The following is a 23,194-nucleotide window of genomic DNA, read 5'->3' on the forward strand; positions in this document are numbered from 1 at the left end:
CGAGACAACCCCTTTAATTAGGCAGCAACATGGGGAAGATCAATTAATGTACAACTAGGTAGATTATGCCTATTTAAGAATGCTGGGTGACCGAATTCCACGAATGGTGACCAGTACAGTAGTCAGTAGAAATGGAACCTACTGCTGTTATGTGCTACTGGACAATGCAATGTCTGTACATTTAGTAGGAGCTTTGTCTACCAGCAGACATTAATTTACTTACATGAAGCCATCAATATATGTATTTGATAGTCCTGGGGATCCTCCACCATAAGCTGAGCTGGTTTCACCCAACCAGACTGACTTACCGGGAACAGTATCATTTACTATCTAAGACAAGAAACAAACATAAAACAAAATAGAAGAATTCAATAGAACCCCAATAATAATACTTAAATGGGGTTTTCAACATTTCCCAAAACCTCAATATAGCAGATAAAGAAATAAAAACAAAAAAATATATAATTTTTTGGGGGGGTGACTATAGTGCAACCTTCATACAAAGATGACTGTCAAAAGAAGTATTCGTTTATTAATAAGACCAACTTTAAACGCGTTTCGAGGTATGTGAACCTCTTCCTCGGAGTACTTGCTGGGGATACACTACATGATTACATTAAGGCCTCCTTCATACGGGAGACTAAAGTCGCGCCATTTTGTCGCGTTGCTACAAAGCTACAAATCGCATGTATGTGAAGCCCATGCTGTCCCATGGGTTCCTTCATGCATGCAATGTTTTGTAGCATGCAACAACCCGACACAAAAACCTCACTAGTCCGGCGATATGCCCGCGACTCGTGAGTTTTTTTTTATAGCCCATGTTTCCCTATGGAGCCTTCCTCTCTGCTGCATCGCACAAAAACGCGATTTTCTTGCGGTGTGATGCAACTTTGACAGTAGGAAATTCTACTGTCAAAGCTTAACCTAAGCCCTGGCTGCAAGAAATAAAAAACACATACATCACCTTAGAAGCGCTCTTCCCCTCCGCCGCAGCTTCTCCCCAGGTCCCAGCACTGCTTCTCTTCTTCATCTTCTGGCCGAGGATTGAAAAATCCCCGGCTCCTGAAAGCGCTGGCTGTGATTGGCTGACTCTTAGCCTATCACAGCCAGTGCTCGATGAATGGCTCTGATTGGTTCAATGACTGCCATTCATCGAGTGTCAGCGAATCACAGCCAGCACTTTCACAGCCAGAAGATGAAGAAGAGAAGCAGTGTCGGGACCCGGGGAAAAGCTGCGGAGGCGCCCTGGACAGCGCAGGAGAGGTGATGTATACTTTTTTTTTTCTTCAGCTACAGCTTATTTTCGGGGTAGGGCTTATATTTCAAGCCCCCCACCTCCCCCAACCGAAAATCCTCACATGTGATGCTACAAAATCGCGGTATTGCAGCTATATCACACGGACCAGCGATGCGATATCGCTCTGATTTTCTCGCGGCGATGCCGTGTTGCCCTTGTGAAGAAGGCCTTAAAAACATGAATAGGATAAGAATAATAGATGGCAAATGGGACATGGTTTAGGTATGAAGCAGAAGGTAGTACAATTTAAGAGAAAGAAGAAGTGAAAAATAATAAAATAATGCGTAAATGATACAAATAAAGCATATATAGTTTAATAGTATTCAGAATCAATGAAATAGCTGATAAAACGGCGTTGGAACATGAAGACATAATTTTGATTAAATTACTAGTAAGCACTTTAAAAGGTAGTAAGCAACGGATATAAGACAATCCTTGTCATGCCAAAAAATATCTATTTACATCCGGGAAAAAGCTGGAAAATCTATGGTCTGGGCCAATATGTCCCAATCCATAGAAACTTCAGTATGAAATGTGCCCATATTTATTATACATTTATAAGCAGCTGATTAAACAGGCACGTCACAGTGGGGAGGAGCCACAAACTGGGGCGGGGTCGAACACGGCTTGATGCTCGTTCCAATAACGAGCACCATCGAGTATGCTAATACTCAAACGAGCATCAAGCTCGACAGAGTACATTCGCTCAACTCTATTTACATGGCATAATAAATGGTGGCATTACAAAAATAATACGTCGATGGAAAATAAAAAAAAAGTCATGGCTCTTGCAAGTGTTAGGACCGGCGGCTCTCGGAAGCCCCGTGCCCGCACCACTGGTCCTATCACCTGGGCTGTGGGCGTGCTGCGCAGGAGAGCCCTGGTTTTGGTGACCTGCCCTGGCCGCCATGGTCCTGGAAGCTGGCTCTGGGCGCGCTCCCATGCTCAGGGAGCGGGCACCTAGGTAGCCAGGTTGCTGGGGACGCGGCGGGTGCCGTCCCACACTGCATCCCCGTTGCCATGACACCCGGGCGCGCTTGCTCCGCACTTGCTACTTGATGTCTGGGTCTTTGCTCTGTACTTGCTGTTTCAGGTCTGGGTCTTTGCTCTGCACTCGCTGCTTTATGTCTGGGTCTTGCTGCTGTCAGGCTCCCTGCCCCAATCAGCTGCCGAGGCAGGGAGCCTGCTCAAGTTCCTTCAGACCTTTGGCAGTGTTTGTTTGGTCTCCAGCTACACCCGCGTTTCTTGTATTTGACTCCCTGCTGTGACTCGCTTGCTTCGGACCCGACATTGCCTTCTTCTGACCCCTTGTACCTCGCCTTCTCCTGTTGCTAACCCAGATTGCCTGGCCTGTCTTTGTGTTTGTTTCCCATATTTCTCTGTGAGTCTGACTCCTGCCCGCATCCCTAGTGAGCCTAGGGACCGTTGCCCAGTTGTCGCCCTAGGGCTTAGCCTAGGGGGGCAAGTAAGTAGGGACAGGGGTTGTGGGTAGTTTTAGGGACTTCCAGTTACCCGGACCCCAGTTCCCTGACAGCAAGGTGGGGAGGAAAAATGTAAAGAAAAATCTCTGGTCCTGAAGGGGTTTGCAAACGACAGATTTACATAGATATTCAATCACATACCCTTAACACGGTTTTTATTTCTGAAGATAAAGTGTCCAAAATGACTGGGTTGACAAAGTCTTGCGTAGAAGCAGTCCGACCGTCAACATAATAGCTGTTTCAAGTAAAGAGAGGAAAAAAAACTTTTTCATATATGTAATAGTAAATATTAAAACAATTCATATAAGATCTTGATACAATCACATATCTCATGGGTCAATTCTAAGGACAGAACATATCGACATGTTCTGGTTACCTTCTATCTGTTAAATGCTTAGATTTTGAGTTTCAACACTGAAATTGAGAAAGAGAGAAGGAGAAGATATAAGAGGGAGTGAACAAGACGAAGACAGAGGTGAAAGAAAATAGAGGTCTGAATTGGTAGTTTGTAAAGTAAGAAATCTCATGTTGATAGCAAATTATATTGAGAACAACCATCAATGGTCAACATTGATCACAAAATCCTGTAGACATGTTAACGCTTACTGGTGCCAAGTAACGGAATTGATGACTTTACCTCCCGCTTTTAAGAAGCTGCAAAACAATTAACATAAGAAAAAAATATGAGAATATTGTCTAGAAGAACATAAACCACTAACATTATGGACAATCTATGTAAGCCTGTGATATAAAGCCCTGCCGATGCCGATGCCAAAGGTTCCTGGATACGTATCTCAGAATTTAAAGGCTGCTATACGTCCACTTTTCAACCTTGTTGTTATTGATCACTTTTATTTAATATAAAAGCCAAAAACACAGAAAATTTGCAAATACTCTTTCCTAAAAATTCCTTAAAGGGGTTGTCCCGCGAAACAAAGTGGGTCTATACACTTCTGTATGGCCATATTAATGCACTTTGTATTGTACATTGTGCATTAATTATGAGCCATACAGAAGTTATTCACTTACCTGCTCCGTTGCTGGCGTCCTCGTCTCCATGGTGCCGTCTAATTTTCAGCGTCTAATCGCCCGATTAGACGCGCTTGCGCAGTCCGGTCTTCTCCCTTCTGAATGGGGCCGCTCGTGCCGGAGAGCGGCTCCTCGTAGCTCCGCCCCGTCACGTGTGCCGATTCCAGCCACTCAGGAGGCTGGAATCGGCAATGGACCGCACGGTGCACCGTGGGTCTATACACTTCTGTATGGCCATATTAATGCACTTTGTAATGTACATTGTGCATTAATTATGAGCCATACAGAAGTTATAAGAAATTTTTCACTTACCTGTTCCGTTGCTAGCGTCCTCGTTTCCATGGAGCCGTCTAATTTTCAGCGTCTAATGGCCAAATTAGACGCGCTTGCGCAGTCCGGGTCTTCTTCTTTTCTCAATGGGGCTCCGTGTAGCTCCGCCCCGTCACGTGCCGATTCCAGCCAATCAGGAGGCTGGAATCGGCAATGGACCGCACAGAAGCCCTGCGGTCCACTGAGGGAGAAGATCCCGGCGGCCATCTTCAGCAGGTAAGTAAGAAGTCACCGGAGCGCGGGGATTCAGGTAAGCGCTGTCCGGTGTTCTTGTTTAACCCCTGCATCGGGGTTGTCTCGCGCCGAACGGGGGGGCTGTTGAAAAAAAAAAAAACCCGTTTCGGCGCGGGACAACCCCTTTAATGTTTTGTGTACAATGCTCTCACATAGACCTACGAATGACTTTATATTTGTAAAATGAGGGGTTAGGCTACTTTCACATCTCCGGCAGGGTTCCGTTTTCCTGCTCCAGGGAGCAGGAAAGGGACGTCTTCTGGTCGAATGGATCCATTTTATTAGTGAACCGAGCAGCACTGAATGGACCCCATTGACTATAATGTGATTTTTGCTCAGCCGTCCAGCATTTTACTGGAAGAAAAGGCGCTGCATACAGAGGTTCCCGCACAGATGTGAACCCGGCCTTAGAAGAAGTAGAATAACATCTGACTACAAGATCAGACTACATCATACAGGTTGTCATAGGAACTGAATACATAAAATGGTACAATTTTAATCAAGATTATTTGCAAAGTTGCCTAATTTTTTCTGATACAGTCTTGTAGACAGAAGAAAAATTCACTCTTTCGAGCTGTGGTGTTGGAGAAAACGTTTACGAATTCCCTGGACAGCTAGGGTCACCAACAAAGCTGTCCTGGACCGTATCAATCCAGAGGTGTCCCTGGAAGGAAAGATCATGAGACAGAGGCTGATTTAGTTTGGACATTTGATGAGGGCGAATTAGTGAAAAAAGAGAAGCCACTTGGAATGGTCAGTGGTAAAAGGAAGCAGGGAAGCCAAAAGAAACGTTGGTGGGACACCATCAAGGAGGACACGAAGATGGGATGGACATTGGGCAATTGAAAGCAGCTGTAGAGAATAGAGAAGCATGGAGATGACTGGCCTACAGAGTATCAAAGAGTTGGAAATAACTGAACTGATAGAATTGGAGTTCTTGAATTAGAACCTCACACGCACTTATCCCAGTGCCCGATAAGAGAGATAAACTGCAGATGTACTATTCTGATGGGACTGATAGTTTATCTGTAGTCTATTTGTTGCATTGTATACAGTATATATATGTATAATGACTGTATATACTGTAGTTAACTATTGCCTTGAGGGTTATCCAGATGACAGAATGTGATGCTGTATGGAGCTGTCATGACAAGCTTCGGTGGCTGATGGAAGGAACTGAAGTCTTCTTTAGGCTTAGGCAACATGCGTGGAGACACTGGTGCACTGTGGTATCACGCTAAGACATATGACTGCACGGAGCTCCAGTGAGAAGGGATAAAAGGAGGAGATTTGGCAACAAAAAAGACAAAGCAGGAGAGTTGTATGTGATGTTTTTTAAAGCTGCAGTTGACTTACGAAATAGTTAGGCCTGGGGCCTATTCCTCCTCTGAGGGTTGTAGTGTACTGGAGGCTGGTGGAGTCTTGTGCATTAAGAGCTGTGGTGGACTGAAGGTCGGCTTGTTGTACATGGGCAAATCTCTGCGAGGGGCATAAAAGCTGTTCCATTGAACAAGGATCATGGGAAACAGATGCAGAGCTAACTAGTGACCTAGGGCTGGGAAGGTTGGCCATGGAGGAGGTTTGCAAGTGTCTTGTGCATGCTGACGGAAGTAGTATTGGCTAAGCATGTCATGAGTCTGGGGAGGGTTAGCTTTAGGGAAAGCTTGCTATTAGAGATAAGCGAGCATACTCGTCCGAGCTTGATGCTCGTTCGAGTATTAGGGTGCTCGAGATGCTCGTTACTCGAGACGAGCACCACGCGGTACTCGTCTCGATTAAATGAGCACTGACCATTGAATTCAATGGAGCCGGCAGTACAGCCGGCTCCATTGAAAGCAATGGGCTGCCGGAGAGCGCGGGATGAATTTTCGGGAAGGACTTAAAAATATAAGCCCTTACCTGAAAATCATCCTAAAATGTGTAAAAATAAAAAAGAAATGTATACTCACCTTTCCGCTGCAGTCGCAGTTCAGCCGCGTCTGGCCAGCAGTTCTCCTGAACTGCTCTGAGTAGTATTCAGCAGCCGGGGATATAAAATCCCCCCCTGCTGAATGAGCTGCCTCTGATTGGTCACAGCCTCACCAATCAGAGGCAGCTCTCACTCACACCCATTCATGAATTCATGAATGGGTGAGTGAGTGCTGCCTCTGATTGGCTCAGCGCAGGGACCAATCAGGGGCAGCTCTCAGCTGAATGACAGAGTAGTTAGGGGGACAATGCTGTTGACAATGGTACTGTATTGTGATATTTGTTTGAGGCACTGACAATTACAAGTATATCTGCTGTTCAATACTAAGGAAATCCTGAAAACATGACCTATTGGGGCAACTTGAGGGCAGGAGTCGAGAAACACTGCACTAACACACAAAGAAAGTCATGTGAAGGATTTCAAACCAGTATAAAGAAACATCATAATAGTTATCGTCTTACCTTTTCAGCATCTTTTGGGATGATTTCTTAGGCTGACCTATGTCTGGGCCAAAGAGACCTGACATTCTGTACCTGCTGTACTTCGAAAGAAGGTTATGTAAAGTGATAAAATCCTTGCCAAGCTGGAAGCCATCAATATGCAATCCAGATTTCTTCTTAAAACTATTGGGTTCTGAACATAGATTAAAAAGGAAGAAAAAGTAGAGTTCACACTCAGATAAAAGTAAAGAAGTTCTCCAGGACTAGAATATGAATTCTTAAAGGGGTTGGCCGGTTACCTGACAACATTCCACCTATACCCCCAACTGTGCTAAAATAACTAAAAGGATTAGTACTTGCCGCTCCTTTTTTGCTCCGATCCAGCGCTGCAGCCCTGCTGTAGTCCCGGTGTTTGTTGTGGCAGATGATGCCAGCGAAAGTCCAATCAGAGGCAGCAGTATCACTGCCCGTTCTCCTGGCATCAGTGCTAACATCCTGGAGTTCAAAACAGTGACACTGCAGCCTCTGATTGGCTGCAATGGTCAGGTGACTTCTACTGATATCATCTGACACAACAAACACCGGGATCACAGCGTGGCTGCAGAGTTCGATCGCAGCGGAAGATGAGGGGTAAATACCGATCCTTTTCTTATTTTAGCACAGTTGGTCGTATGAAGAGAATGTTGTCCATCAATCCTGCTTTTGCAACTAGTACCTTGAAGCAGTTCTTCAGTTAAACAAAACTGTCCAGATCTCAGCAGCCCACCCCCCTGTTCAGCTGATTGAAGGGTCCATGGCCACATCCCCTTCATTGTGCTCCAATCACAGCTCTGTATTTTTAGGAGTCAATGACACTGAGCTTCTTTACAAGACGGAGCCAGTACGGAACTGTGCCTTATAAACCATGAAGGGGATGCGTTCCTTGCTGGAGTGCCATAGCCCATCATTTTCTTTCGGGATTGTTACTTAGAAAAAATACTTTATACAGCTTACCATTGCCTAATTCCCAGGACATATTATATTTCTTGGAGTCACAGTAATCTATCAGTAATTTGGCATTCGAGCTGTTCCAATGATCATTTTCATTCCTCACTAAAGCATTCAGTCCAAATATGAGATGAAGGCCGGAACAATTAGTAAATCTGTAGAGCAGGTCAATTGTGCGCTCTGGAAACATAATAAGGTAATATTATATATAAATATACACTACATGTATGTGGACCCCCCTCTTAACCCAATAAATACCACCCCATTTATTTTAGTTTTTGTTCTTTTCCATTCTTGACTTTCAACAGCCGTAACTATTTTATTTTTAAGTCAACATAGCCATAGTATCCTTTTTTGCTGGATGAGTTATATTATTTAATAGCACAATTTAGTGTACCATATAATGTATCAGTATAAAAATGATTAAGTGTTGTGAAATGGAAAAAAAACACAATTGCTCCATTTTTTGGATGTTCTGCTTTTGCATCATTTACGGTATGATCATGTTATGTTAATTTTATTCTATGGTATCCATGGTCAAGCAGTTCTAATCAAGCTTAAAGGGGTTGTCCCGCGGCAGCAAGTGGGGTTATACACTTCTGTATGGCCATATTAATGCACTTTGTAATGTACATTGTGCATTAATTATGAGCCATACAGAAGTTATAAAAAGTTTTATACTTACCTGCTCCGTTGCTAGCGTCCTCGTTCCCATGGAGCCGACTAATTTTCGGCCTCCGATGGCCAAATTAGCCGCGCTTGCGCAGTCCGGGTCTTCTGCAGTCTTCTATGGGGCCGCTCGTGCAGAATGCCGGCTCCGTGTAGCTCCGCCCCGTCACGTGCCGATTCCAGCCAATCAGGAGGCTGGAATCGGCAATGGACCGCACAGAAGCCCTGCGGTCCACGGAGACAGAGGATCCCGGCGGCCATCTTCAGCAGGTGAGTATGAAGACGCCGGACCGCCGGGATTCAGGTAAGCGCTGTGCGGGTTGTTTTTTTAACCCCTGCATCGGGGTTGTCTCGCGCCGAACGGGGGGGGGGGGTTAAAAAAAAAAAAAAACACGTTTCGGCGCGGGACAACCCCTTTAAGATCAGAAAAGGTAAAGCTAATAATGAATTGAGGCTTGCAACAGAGGCTAAAAGCAATAAAAAAGAATTTGGGGGTATGTCAAAAGCAAAAGAAAAGTCAAAGATGCTATTGGATGCTTACAAAATGAAAATGGTGAATTGGTTAAGAATGATGTTGAGAAGGCCAAACTTTTAAATTGCTATTTTGTATCTGTTTTCTCTCAGAAAGTAGATGGAACATCAACTGATCTTCCTTGTGCTATTGGGGGAATAAAAGAATGCAGGCTATTTATAAACAGAGAGATGGTGAGGGAACACTTAGCTAACTTAAATGAATTCAAGTCTCGAGGTTCAGATGAATTACATCTTAGGATACTAAAGGAAGCAGCAGAGGTAATTGCTGAACTACTCGCCATAATCTTTAAAAATTCCTGGAGGATAGGAGAGGTCCAAGAAGAATGGAAAAAGGCAAATGTTGTCCCTATCTTCAAGAAAGGGAAGAAGGTGGATCCAGGAAACTACAGGCCTGTGAGCCTGACTTCTATACTGGGACAGATCTTTGAACAAATTATTAAACAGCATTTATGCAAGTACTTGGATAAGAATAGAGTAATTAACCAGAGCCAGCATGGGTTTGTAACAAACAAGTCATGCCAGACTAATCTAATTTCCTTCTATGACAGAATCACTGACTGGGTTGATCAGGGAAATGCGGTGTATATAGTATATCTTGACCTTAGTAAAGCATTTGACAAAGTATCTCATACCATATTTATTTAAAAAATGACCAAATCTGGGATTGACAAGGCAACTGTTAGGTGGATTCACAGCTGGCTGCGTGATCGTACTCAAAGAGTGGCCATAAATGGCTGCACATCCAAGTGGAAGAATGTATCAAGTGGGGTACCACAAGGCTCTGTCCTAGGCCAAGTGTGGTTCAACATTTTTATAAAGGATCTGGAGGAGGGAATTGATGGGAAACTGATCAAATTTGCTGACAACACAAAGCTAGGAGGGATAGCTAACACTAGGGAAGAGAGAGAGAGAGTATTCAAAAAGATCTAAAAAAAAACTAGAACAGTGGGCAGCAACTAACAGAATAGTATTTAACAAGGAGAAATGCAAAGTCCTACATCAGGGCAAGAAAAATGAAAAAAACGCATACAGAAAGGGAGGAATTGGGCTAAGCAGCAGCACATATGAAAAATATTTAAGTATACTAATAGATCATAGACTGAACATGAGTCAACAATGTGATGCAGCAGCCAAAAAGGCAAACACAATTCTGGGATGTATTAAGAGAAGTCTAGATCACATGAAGTAATTATCCCCCTCTACCCTTCCTTAGTTAGACCTCATCTGGAATACTGTGTCCAGTTCTGGGCACCCCACTTTAAAAAAGACATTGTCAAACTGGAGCAAGTTCAGAGAAGAGTTACCAATATGGTGAGTGGTCTGCAAATCATGTCCTATGAGGAACGGTTAAAGCATCTGGGAATGTCTAGCTTGCAAAAAAGAAGGCTGAGAGGAGACTTAATAGCTGTCCACAAATATCTGAAGGGCTGTCACACTGCAGAGGGAGCAGCCCTATTCTCATTTGCACAAGAAAAGACTAGAAGCAATGGGATGAAACTAAAAGGGAGGAGACACAAATTAGATATTAGAAAAAACCTTCTGACAGTGAGGGTGATCAATGAGTGGAACAGGTTACCACGAGAGGTGGTGAGTACTCCTTCAATGGAAGTGTTCAAACAAAGGCTGGACAAATATCTGTCTGGGATGATTTAGTGAATCCTGCATTGAACCCCCTGGTTGGACCCGATGACCCTGGAGGTCCCTTTCAACTCTACCATTCTATGATCACAATGTGCAATGCCAAGAGTTGGCTGATGTGATATAAGGCACATTGCTACAGATCTCAGTGACAATTGAAACATGTTCTTTGAAGTGTAAATCATGTTTCATTATCGGGTAGTCCAGTGATTCACAACTGGGGTGCCACAGCACTCGGGTTAGGAAATAAGAAGCGGCTACACTGCAATTTGTTCACTTATCCTCTCCTGTGCTGATGTAGAGAAAAGTGGCAGCATAAATGGTGTAAAGTTTCTTAAATCAGTAGGAGCTGGGACAAGAGAACGCAGCAGTTGGAAGACGCTGCCTTTTGTGACACTGTCTTCCCAGAGTGGAGCCATGTAAGAGAAAGAGAGATGCATCCTGTCATCTTCCATCATCCAGCGAGTGGGGGTAGCAAGCAGGGATGCTGCCATCTGATGTCTATCAAGTAAGCTACTGGAATAGAGAAGTAATGGTGGCTGCGAGGGAAGAAAGCGAGGCACACAAATGGTGGTGGCTGAGTGGTTGGGTGCAGAGAGTGAGGCCTATCCATGGCTGTTACTGGTGGTGGGGGAAATAAGGCTCGATTGTGGATGTCGGGGATGGTGGTGGGGAAAAAGGGAAATAAGGGCCATGCATGGCTGGTGGTGGTGGAGATAACGCCCTCGCATGGCCCCTGGTGGTGGGGAAAATTAGGCCCACACATAGCTGTTGATGGGGAGGGAAATAAGGCTCAAGAATTGCTGTTGGTGGTTGAAGAAATAAGGTCCATGTATGGCCATTGGTGGTGGGAGAAGTAAGTCCCACGCGTAGCTATTGGTGATAGAGGGAATAAGGGCCATGCATGGTTGTTGATGGTGGGGAAAATAAGGGCCATGCATAGCTGTTCATGGTGAAGGAAAATAGGCTCACACATGGCTGTTAATAGTGGGGGAAATAAGGCCCAAACATGGCTTTGGTGGTGGAAGAAATAAGGCTCACATATGGCTCTTGGTGGTGGGGAAAACAAGGCCATGCATGGCTGTTGGTTGTGAGAAACATAAGGCTTACACAGCGGTGTTGGTGGTAGCGAAAATAAGCCTCATGCATGGCTGTTGGTGGTCATGGTTGGCAGTGGACGTGGGGACAAACTGGGCATTTTCCAAGGGCCCCCATCCACAAGTGGGCTCCCAGGTAAAGTGAGGCACTGACTGGAATGTGCAAGAGTACAGGCAGGTAGTAACACCCTCCCTGAGCAGTGGCATAGCAATAAGGGTTGCAATTATAAGGGTCATGGGAAAAGAGGGACCAAAGGCCCCCCTCACCATCAGCATGAACTTACAAATGACAAACAATATGCTTCCTACTTCCTGTCACTGCTGAAGGCCCCTGAGCTGTTGTCTGTTGGCCCACAATGCTGTGACTTACTTGTGATTGTGGCATTTTTATAGGTGTCTGAAAAAGCCTCCTTGAGAATGGCCTGTTCGTGTGCAGGCCACTGAGACCTCAGTTTTTGCTGCATGGAGTATGGAACTTTGCTTCCATCACACACATCTGTAGAATAAATATAATAAGTTCATCATTATGTACAATTATCTAGTACTATCCAGTCATGAAGTCAAAAATGATATGAAATTATATTTCAGCACTTCTGTACAGTAGATGTTCACCTACTATTTATTTTGCCCAGTGTTTGCCCCTGGCAGCCTTACAGTTAAGCCCATTAGGGTAATGATCTGGAACTACAGCAGTTACAATGCCTGCAGGGGAATTGAGACACACCTCCTGTGTCATTATTGGTTCAGGCTGCTCCTCTTCCCGTCCCCTGCAGCTCTGAGATTGAGCCTGAAGAGTTCCTCGAGAGGTCCTTTTACGCGGGCAGATTAATGAGTGTTTGTACAAATGCTTCTTCCAATTATTGGCCCATGTAAGCAGGGCGACATTCAAGCAATAAAACAACAAACGATTGCTTGCCAGCGAGATCACATCTTTTATTGTGGCTGAAAAAGTCATTGTTTTCTGCAGTACATCTTAGGCTTCTTTCACACAAGCGCATATTGGCCGGCGTTTTCATGGCCGGCCGATATGCGTTGTGATCTGATGCATTGGATTCCAATGCATCAGATCACATGGGCGTATTCCTGAGACGTAAAAGTGCCCGCCAAGGCCAATATAGCGTCGGGCGTTTTTACATCAGGCCCAAAAGATAGTCCTGGAACTATCTTTTGGGCCGGAATATGTCTGCCACTGCATGGGCTCCTATGGGAGCCCATGGCAGCGACCGTAGGTGGGAGGGAATTTAGCAGTGTGGCTGCTAAACTCCCTCCCTCTGTTCTCCTCCCCCCGTGCAGGCTCCCCTCTCATCTCCTTCCCGCTCGTTCTGTACAATGGAAGGGGACAGGACAGAGCTAAGCACCGGCCCGCCCTGCCTCCTCCAAATATGGCTATGGACAAGCTCCCACCCTCTCCCCGCCCTTTGTCCATAGACATCAATGGTAGGAGGCAGGGCGGACTGATGCTTAGCTCTGCCCCAGTCCCACCCCCTGCCATTGCAAAGAATGAGCGGGGAGGAAACAAGAGGTTAGCCTGCAATAGGTAGGGAGGGGAAATGGGCAACGGCATGGTGAACTCGGGGCGTATATGCATTGGGCCCCATGCCGTGTGAACGGGCGCACAAACGTTAGATTTGTGTGCCCGTTCGGGAACTTCTACGCCCCAGATGGAAGCGTATATTGGCCGGCCATAAAAACGTAGGCCAATATGCGCTCGTGTGAAAGAAGCCTTACCATGTATTTACTTGTGATGCATTAAAAACCGCATCAGCAAAACCACATGCATTACTTGCCACAGTTTTGCATCTTTTGCAGTAAAAAATAAATGCAATTGCAGCAAGATGGACACAGTTTTGCCAATGCAGTTTTACGGCATCTAAAGCACCCTGTGTGAATGCATCCCAAAAGTATTAAAGACTCATCTAGGGGAAAGTAGTTGGTTTCTTCTTATTAAAAGGAACATGTCAGCAGGAAGACTAATAATGCTAAACTAATGAGATCAATTACACTCGTTAAATCTAAATTAGTGAATAAACGGGAGGAAGGCTTGAATCTCATGGGCCCCAATGTCATGGGTGGGTAGGGTACATGACAAGTATGTCAGACTGCATCTTATACAGTTACAAAAAAAGTAATTGAACCCTTAGGCTGGGTTTACACCAGGTGGAAATCCTGCGAAAATCTCGCGGAATGTCCGCATTGGGACCGCACAGAAATTCTGCGAGATTTCTGCAGCTTAAAGTCCCGTGGATTTTGGTGCGGGTTTTTGAAGCGGCCTATTCCGCTATGGCCAGCTTTTCCCCATAGAGAGAAGATCTGACCGCAGCGGAAATGGCGATAAAACTGACATCGCTATTTTACAACTGGACAACTTCTTTAGGGCTCCTTCAGATAGGCGTATGCGTTTTTGCGCACACCATAGCGCAACGTATTTTTGCTATATACGAGGCTTTTTTTGCATCGTTATGTCACCTTATTTTTAGTGCCCCCAGGGCTTGTACATTTGTGCGCGGCAGATGAACATGCTTCAAATATAAAAAGCTATTTAGCTTAGCAAGTTCCAGGCGTGCTCTTTTTTTCACAGAATTGCGCAGTGCATTGCATGTACGTTCCATAGACTTCTATGGAGAGCCTAGAGCAGGAAATAAGAATGAACACACTGAAATCTATAGGTTCTATACTCTGAATATTGCATGCCCACATTTTGCATGCCCAAATATGCCCTATATGTGACTGAGAGTGACCGAACGATCAGTATTTAAACGATTAGCGAATGAGCCAACGATGATTTTTATGCTGCCTAAAATGAATGCTGAATGACAAAGTGAATGATTTATCGTTCGGCCTTGGCCGCGTTTAGACTGAATGATTATTGTTCAGTTTAGCTTGTTTGAATCGTTTTTTTCGTCCGTGTTACATTTTATGGGAAACCATATATTTCACACTCCAATTTACCATATTTCACAGTTGAGTTAAAAATCTACATTATTTCAGTATGATTGATACCTTGCTTTCCCCGCAGGCTCCAGATAATATTTTCTTCTATTGATGCATTTTGTTTTGGATCAAAGAAAAGGAAATCTGATTTTGTTCCTCCAAATCTTAAGAAGGCTGGAGAAAGCCCTCTTGTTAAGGTGATAAGCTTCTGTGATCTAAAAGACAGAATTCAGAATTATTGTTTCCCCCTGACTACTTAGACACATACTTAGGCTTCTTTCTAACGTACGTATATCAGCCGGCAGTTTTCACGGCCGGCTGATATACGCTGTGATCTGATACATTGGATTCTAATGCATCAGATCACATGGCCGTATTCCTGAGACGTAAAAGCGCCGGGCCGGCCAATATAGCGCCGAGCCTTTTTATGTCAGGCCCAAAAGATAGTCCTGGAACTATCTTTTGGGCCAGAACATGTCGGAGGCTGCATGGGCTCCTAGGGCAGCTGATGGCAGCGGCCACAGGTGGGAAGGAGTTTAGAAGCTTGGCTGCTAAACGCCATCCCTCTGCTCTCCTCACCCAATATAGGCTCATCTGTCCTCTCCTCCCCGCTGGCTCTCTGCAATGGTAGGGGGAGCCTCCTTTCATTGCTGGCTGTGGTCAAGGGGCGGGACATGGGTGGAGCTAAGCTCTCGCCCTCTCCCCGCCCCTTGTCCATAGCCATCAATGGGAGGAGGTGCTTAGTTCTGCCCCATCTTAGCCCCTTCCATTGCAAAGAACGAGCGGGGAGGAGAAGAGAGGTGAGCCTATGATGGGGAGGGAGGGAAAAGGGGGGATGGCTTGGTAGTCTCAGCGCATATGTGCCGGGACACATGCCAACTGAACAGGCGCACAAACGTTTGATTTGTGCACCCGTTCACCAATTTTATCTCTCTCAACATAGCATGCCGTGAAAACGGCAGCCGATATACGCTTGTGGGAAAGAAGCCTAACACTGCAGCTATATGAGTTGCAACACTTGCATTTGAACCTTGATGCCACTTAAGCGAACAGCAGTGTTAAAAAAAAGGGAAGTACAACAGTATAGTGACGTTTCCTGATAATTGCACAACAATGTAGTAATCAAGATAATGTACTCAGTGAATTAAATTCTCTTCATAAACAAAGTAAAGTTGTCTAATATTTCAAAATTTGGGCAAAGGCAAAGGATGGTGTAAAATAGTAAAATGTAGCAATAGCTTTTGCATGTACACTCTCTGTAAAAAAAAATCCAACTCCTAAAAGAAGTTGTCATTTTGCTACAATCCTCGTCCTGCAGTTCCATCTCAGACAGATCTGTAGATGATGAGAGTTGTGGTGATTAGATAGACGGTCTTGTCACCCGAGACCCTTAAACTGGTTCCCTTCCTTGGCCTATAAAAGGCTCTCGGAGCTCCTTGTGTGTAGTAACCCCTTCTTTTGCTTGTGTAGAGCTTGTTGGCCACTAGACGCCTCTACGACGCAGAGAAGAGATATAGCTGAGTTAACAGAGTTTGAGAATGCGGGAGGCTGGATAGGCATATCGATGAATTACCGGCAACCTGGGCCATTTTGACCAGACTGTAAGGAGGTGTTGGGGCTCTGGATGTGTGACGGCTCATACACAAGATGACTGGGCTCAGGACATTCAGTAGAGAGGATCATCTGATCGTCCAACAAGCAAGAGCAGCTCCAACTGTTTTGTTATCCACCATCCAGAGACAGGCGGCACCATTGTTATAGGCTTCTGTGTCTGTCGGAACCTTTTCGAGGAGTTTGGCTAAAAGACATTGGGCCTTGCGATGCCCATTACGCATACTGCCTTTAAGACCCACTATCAGCTCCATTTCCAGTGGTGTTGAGAACGACGAAACTGGATGCTACAGAGTGTAACCAGGTTGTCTTCCGCAAACCAATCCAGGTTTAGTTTGGGTACTGATGATGGCCGTGTCTGGGTGAGCGCCTCAATCCTGCCTTTGCTGTAGAGTGGCACTCTGCCCCCACTGCTTGTGTTATGGTCTGGGGGGGGTCATCACATATGACAGTCGGTCATTTCATGCAGTAGTACCGTGGTCCTCCTGTTTTCCCTCTTCTTGAAGAAAGAAGACGCTAACTGCTACTGAAGCACTAAGGTTGAGAGCAGCGCTTAACAGTAAAGCGGGACTAATTTTCCATCTCCAGCCCCAAAATTTGAGATTGTCCTTGCAAATTTGGGATGGGTGAGAGGCATGAGGTATGAACAATGTCCTACTAGAAATAATAACTAACTTGATTCCTGACTAGTACGTAGAGTAGTGTAGTACATATAACGTGCCACTTACCCAAGGAAAGCGATATACTTAGGTTCTGAAGCAAGGCTGGCATCAATGGTTACGGAAAGAAATCTTGGACTTAGAAGAGTTCTGCCAGTCTTCAGCCGTAGTTCCACGGGTGGTTCCAGAGCGTTGCTACTGGCCTTCCAAAGAGCGCCAGCAAGAAATACAATGCAGATAGGAATATTCATTAGTCAGGTCCTATACGAAGCAGTGATGAAGACTGAAATGGGCTAAACTGAAAATGCTTTACACCCTGCAAACAGGAAGAGGATTTTTCCTCTCTGGAACATGTTAGACACAGAGGAAGCTGTGTAGATAGAACCACAATGGGCTTGTTTGCTTTCTGCTTGAGTTGCATATATTCTCATTCTCTCCAGTCATAGGTCATGCTCAACTTCCTCCGACTCTGCTGACAAACAAATCCATAAAAGCAGTAGTGACGGTGTGTGTAGGTAAAGCATAGAAACAAGCTGAGGAGGGTAATACTTGTGCAAGAGGTAAACAATGGACAAGGTCTGTGGTCAGGTGATCAAGGACAAACACAGGGAGGAGGCTTTCGTAAAACTAGCTCGCCCCTCCCCGGCAGCAGTACATTGCACTCAACCTGTATTGTCAGTCCTAGTAGACGGGTTATACAAAATACAAGATTAATTATATCACGTGCAAATGATGACTTATGCAAATCTCAAAGAGAATAGCAAATCTGTAGTTTCATCTGATAGGTAAAAAAAAATCTCAGTCTATGCAAAATATTTCCGAATGTGCTTGGAACATCATTAGCGTTGCCACTAGAGATGAGCGAGCATACTCGGATAAAGCAGTTACTCGAGCGAGCATCGCTCTTCTCGAGTAACTGCTTACCTGTCCGAGCAGGCTCGGAGGTGGGGAGGGTGGCGGGGGGCAGGGGTGAGCGGGGGACGTCTTTACCAAGCATAGAGGTACATGCAAATGTCTCATATAAATAGTGGTACACATTAACATCAGTCACGTGAGCCCCACTGACAATAACGAGCCAACACACTTGCATCTTTATTGAGCAGCCTTCGTCTCCATGTGTACACCCATCATGGCGCCATCCAGATAGCATCAAGCAAATTCATAGTAAAGAGTCATCTTTCCAGGTCCAGATTACCATGAAAACGTCTTCAAACCATGACTTGTCTCTGCACATTCTTGCTCTCCTACTGTTACTCCCTCCTCTAAGCACGCCCCATAGTAATAGTGTCCCCTCTGTGGTCCCACTTAATAGTACCACCAACAACTCTGTGGCCCACCGACTGCATACTTCATCTCGGATTTTCAGTTTGTCCTGGACTGGTGGGTGGAGACAAGCTACTATAGTGTCTCTCATATACTGCACATAGAGAAAACAGATGATTCTGTTAGGAAGGGCATTATAGAGAAGTACTGAACAGTACTGATGTGAATAAAGTCCTTGGAGTGAAAGAGAAACATCACTGCTAACTGCAGCCGTCTGTGTCTCTCTCTTTTTCTTTCTCTCTCTCACTTTGCTTCTCTTTCTCCTCCCTGCTTTTTTTCCATAGACTTCTATGGGCTGCATGTCTGTATATGACCTCTTGGACAGCACATAATCTGATCTGTAAGGGATCGGTTTGCCCATCTTTAGTAAGATAGCTTTTAGCAGTTTTTCATAGTGAGCAGTTTAGGAGGGAAGAACAAAGGAGCCAGATAAATGGAGAAAGGGGCATTTTTCTCTAAAATTATATTCCAGTTTCTTAACTGTACTAGTGATTTATGCAAATTACGAACAACAGTGACCATTTAAGTATTAGGGATGTGCTGCATATAAATCCCAAAATTTTGATGCCTGAACTGGCATTTCAGTTATGATACTAGCCTACAAGGTGGTGCTATGAAAAGGCATATTGCCATGGTCACTGTTATTTCAACCATCATGTGTTAATATTATAGCCAATGTGATAACCCAAAAAATTCCATTTCATTTTATTTCCAAAAAACATTATTTGCCTGATAAATTGCTCCAAAGTGTTGGCCACTAGAGGTCTCCCTTCTTACTAACTTGCAGTCCACTGCCTGTTGTCAAGTGATGCCAGTCTCTAGTTATAGAGACAGTAGGAAATAGGGGTTGGGTTTTAGCCACCATATGAGAACTCTGTGTAATGCACACAGCCATGCATTCTGCTTTCCTCAGCTGCTACACCGGTGCTTTGTGAGTTATCGCTCCTCCCTCCTGTCTCAGCACTGAGCAGAAAGAAGCCATCACTACCCAAACAAAAGCCTTGTCCTGCCCCTCTACAAACTTGCTGTGCAGGGTCTTAGATCAGGGCAGCACTCCCATTGGTCAAATGCAGGAGGCTACTAAGGAGAAAGAAGAAGCAGCATGTACAGTACTGCCATTGCTGGCCTTAGCCCCTTTAAACCCGTGCGGTTGCACAGGGCGCCAGACGAATGTAGACGGCTCTTACATTTGCCTGGCCTGATAATCATCTTCCCCCATTTGGCAGTGTTTTGTGAAACAACATGAATCATCCTCTTGTAGCTCTCTCTCCTCTCCTCATCTTGGTGCCCCCGCAACACAATTGCTTAGTTCTGCTACTGTATCAATGTTATGAGCTTGGTTCTGGTGCTATATGAATGTGATAAACTCGTTATAAGCTTGATTCCAGTGCAGTATTTATTCAGTGAGTTGTCCCAAATCACGTTCCTACTAGAGATGAGCGAGCATACTCGCTAAGGCAAACTACTCGAGCGAGTAGTGCCTTATGGGAGTACCTGATTCGGGTGCCGGCGGGGAGCGGCGGGGAGGAACGAGGGGAGATCTCTCTCTCTCACTCTCTCCCCCCCGCAACTCACCGCTCTTCCCCGCCGGCACCTGAATCTTTAGAGACGAGCGGGCAGGTACTCGCATAAGGCACTACTCGCTTGAGTAGTTTGCCTTAGCGAGTACGCTCGCTCATCTCTAGTTCCTACGCAATCTGAAGCATAAAAGTTACAAGCTCATGTATTTACTTCAGTTTTTGATGAAATGGTTTAGTGGCCCGAAACACCTATTTCTGGCCCCTCCATAATTGTCATGCTACACCATTCATCCGATCGCCATGAAACTTTGGGAAGTTGTTGAGTACACTCCTGGGAAGATTATAGGCATAGTACAACTATCCTACGATAAATAGCGCGTGCGTGCGTCGTCGACAGTTACACCCCCCCCCACGTAGATCGCTCGATTTCCATCACTGCCACTAATTCTCTCACTTCCCAATGTCGTAGAAACATGAAATTTGGCACAAGCATTGATTATGTCATAAATAGGAAAAGCTAATGGGTCCCAACTCCATTATTCAATTCTATGCGCCAAAGAATTAGCGTCCAAATTTTACGTACGGAATCTAATTTTCTCGCTTCCCAATGTCATAGAAACGTGAAATTTGGCACGAGCATTGATTATGACATAAATAGGAAACGCCCCCCTTTTGCCATATCTATTATTAAAAAATCTAAATCATAAAATAAAAATATGTATTTGATATCTCCGCGTCCGTAAAAGTCCGATCTATCAAAGTAGTGCATTATTTTTTCTGCACGGTGAACGTCGTCTGAAAAAAAAAATAAAGAACGCCATCTTCAACGGAGTGGAGGCATGGTGGTACCTTCAACCCTCATGTGGTGAAGAATGATGGAAGAAAAAGGGAGGTTACCTGAAGTCCCCAATTCTAGGAACTATTAGAGAGAGAAAGAGAGAGAGAGAGCTGAGTAAAGAGAGTGCAGTCCGCCATGTAGAGATTCAAGTCTGTAACAAGTGAGTGTCTGTGGAGTGACCCTACCCCTATCCTCCTCTGGAGTGTTCCCCTTCCAGGAGCGGTACCTGACAGATAACAAGGACTGCAGGACCGCTGTCATCCTGAGCTTCCTCCCTGACCTCCAATCTTCTGTCCTACCTGCATAGGTGTGTTTTAAAAACGGATCTCATATTTGAATTCAGTGCAGTAAAGTTACTATGAGCCGCCTATCTGCGCATCGGTTACAAAGATTGTGCTGCACATTGATATTATACAAGACATTATGATTTTGGTGATACTGTATTTTTGGGTATCGCTCAGCAGGTCGCAGACAAATAGTGTTTTCTGCAGTTTTCTAGCGACTCCTCTCAAGTTCTCTGCTTGTCTTATGACATTTCTTCCACATGGTGTTCCTTATTGTCTCCCTTCAGGACCCAGCACCCCTGTTACACCCAGGTCCAGCGCCCGACTTTCCATCAGCGGGTTAAGGCTCCATCGGGTACTGGGTAGGGGCAGCTTCGGCTAAGTAAGTTTTTACACTTCTCTATTTCATCCTAATCAGATATAAAACCCCAGCTGCAGTTCTTATTGCCACGCTTATTTAGCATTTTTTTTCCTTAGGTCATCCTGGCATCTGTCCGTCACCGAAGCATCTTCATGGTCATCAACAAGGCGGAGGACAACATGGAAGACGACTAGTCCTGGTGGCCAGAGGTTACCCGTTACTGCGTCATCTCAGTGCCACGCTACAGTCTGAGGTATACACAGGGGTCTCCCCACTCCGGTCACCTATTAGTGTTTCGTAGGGCGTATGCTTTATGTAGAACTAAATCATTTACACAGAACAGTTATTCTGATTTCTTATGGTTGATCACAAGTAAGTGATGGGAATGGAGCAGTGGCAAATTAGTAAGTAGTATCTGGGGCCAGGCAAGGCATTTATTTTTAATGAGTGAGAAATAGTGGAAGACCCTTTAAAGGAGTTGTCCCGCGAAACAAAGTGGGTCTATACACTTCTGTATGGCCATATTAATGCACTTTGTAATGTACATCGTGCATTAATTATGAGCCATACAGAAGTTATTCACTTACCTGTTCCGTTGCTGGCGTCCCCGTCTCCATGGTGCCGTCTAATTTTCAGCGTCTAATCGCCGGATTAGACGCGCTTGCGCAGTCCGGTCTTCTTCTTTTCTGAATGGGGCCGCTCGTGCCGGAGAGCGGCTCCTTGTAGCTCTGCCCCGTCACGTGCCGATTCCAGCCAATCAGGAGGCTGGAATCGGCAATGGACCGCACAGAAGACCTGCGGTCCACCGAGGGAGAAGATCCCGGCGGCCATCTTCACCAGGTAAGTAAGAAGTCACCGGAGCGCGGGGATTCAGGAAAGCACTATGCGGTTTTCTTTTTTAACCCCTGCATCGGGTTTGTCTCGCGCCGAACGGGGGGGCTATTGAAAAAAAAAACAAACCGGTTTCAGCGCGGGACAACCCCTTTAACACCGGGCATAGTGCCCACAAAACACCAGCCACAATCCTCATCAATTAGTACCTGGTAAGTTAGGGGTGAGCAGTCAATCAGTGGATACTTAAAGTGGTTGTCCCGCGCCGAAACGGGTTTTGTTTTTTTTCAATAGCCCCCCCCGTTCGGCGCGAGACAAACCCGATGCAGGGGTTAAAAAAGAAAAACGCACAGCGCTTACCTGAATCCCCGCGCTCCGGTGACTTCTTACTTACCTGGTGAAGATGGCCGCCGGGATCTTCTCCCTCGGTGGACCGCAGGTCTTCTGTGCGGTCCATTGCCGATTCCAGCCTCCTGATTGGCTGGAATCGGCACGTGACGGGGCGGAGCTACAAGGAGCCGCTCTCCGGCACGAGCGGCCCCATTCAGAAAAGAAGACCGGACTGCGCAAGCGCGTCTAATCCGGCGATTAGACGCTGAAAATTAGACGGAGCCATGGAGACGAGGACGCTAGCAACGGAGCAGGTAAGTGAATAACTTCTGTATGGCTCATAATTAATGCACGATGTATATTACAAAGTGCATTAATATGGCCATACAGAAGTGTATAACCCCACTTGCTTTCGCGGGACAACCCCTTTAAGCAGTGCTTTGGGTAGTATAACAATCACTATTTTAGATGTACTATAGTTGACAATCTTGACAGAGCTTCCCACTATGGTCACTTATCACCTGATTGCTGGGGTTATGTCGCTGGCATGGGCAATAAATATCCACAGTGGGAAACCCTGTACAGACCAGTATTGATGCTACATGAACTAAAGCAGCAATTATTATATATGCACTATAGTTGGTATTGGAGATGTGGCCTAAAGATTTAAGAAGTATGGCCTGGATAATGTCAGACAAGTCAACCACGGGAGGCTATGCCTACCACCCATTCTCTGATATTCCCTAGCCTCATTGGGGGCGGTTACAAAGTTACATTTTGTGTACTTATACAACAATGCCC

General features: G+C 45.3%; 1 protein-coding gene across 1 annotated transcript in view; it reads right to left on the minus strand.

Moving 5' to 3' along the window:
* HPSE (heparanase) overlaps positions 1-17,488 on the minus strand; it is a 39,479-nt gene extending 21,991 nt beyond the window's left edge. Inside the window, exons 1-8 of the mRNA XM_066574350.1 lie at positions 16,976-17,488; positions 14,706-14,851; positions 12,076-12,201; positions 7,774-7,947; positions 6,802-6,973; positions 3,385-3,432; positions 2,920-3,013; positions 224-330 (exon numbers count right to left, since the gene is read on the minus strand). Coding sequence (XP_066430447.1) covers positions 224-330; positions 2,920-3,013; positions 3,385-3,432; positions 6,802-6,973; positions 7,774-7,947; positions 12,076-12,201; positions 14,706-14,851; positions 16,976-17,157 — 1,049 coding nt within the window. The 5' untranslated portion in view covers positions 17,158-17,488. The remainder of the gene's footprint in view (positions 1-223; positions 331-2,919; positions 3,014-3,384; positions 3,433-6,801; positions 6,974-7,773; positions 7,948-12,075; positions 12,202-14,705; positions 14,852-16,975) is intronic.
* Between the last annotated feature and the right edge of the window lie 5,706 nt (positions 17,489-23,194).

This window comes from Eleutherodactylus coqui, chromosome 7 (genome assembly GCF_035609145.1).
Source record: "Eleutherodactylus coqui strain aEleCoq1 chromosome 7, aEleCoq1.hap1, whole genome shotgun sequence".
Taxonomy (NCBI): domain Eukaryota; kingdom Metazoa; phylum Chordata; class Amphibia; order Anura; family Eleutherodactylidae; genus Eleutherodactylus; species Eleutherodactylus coqui.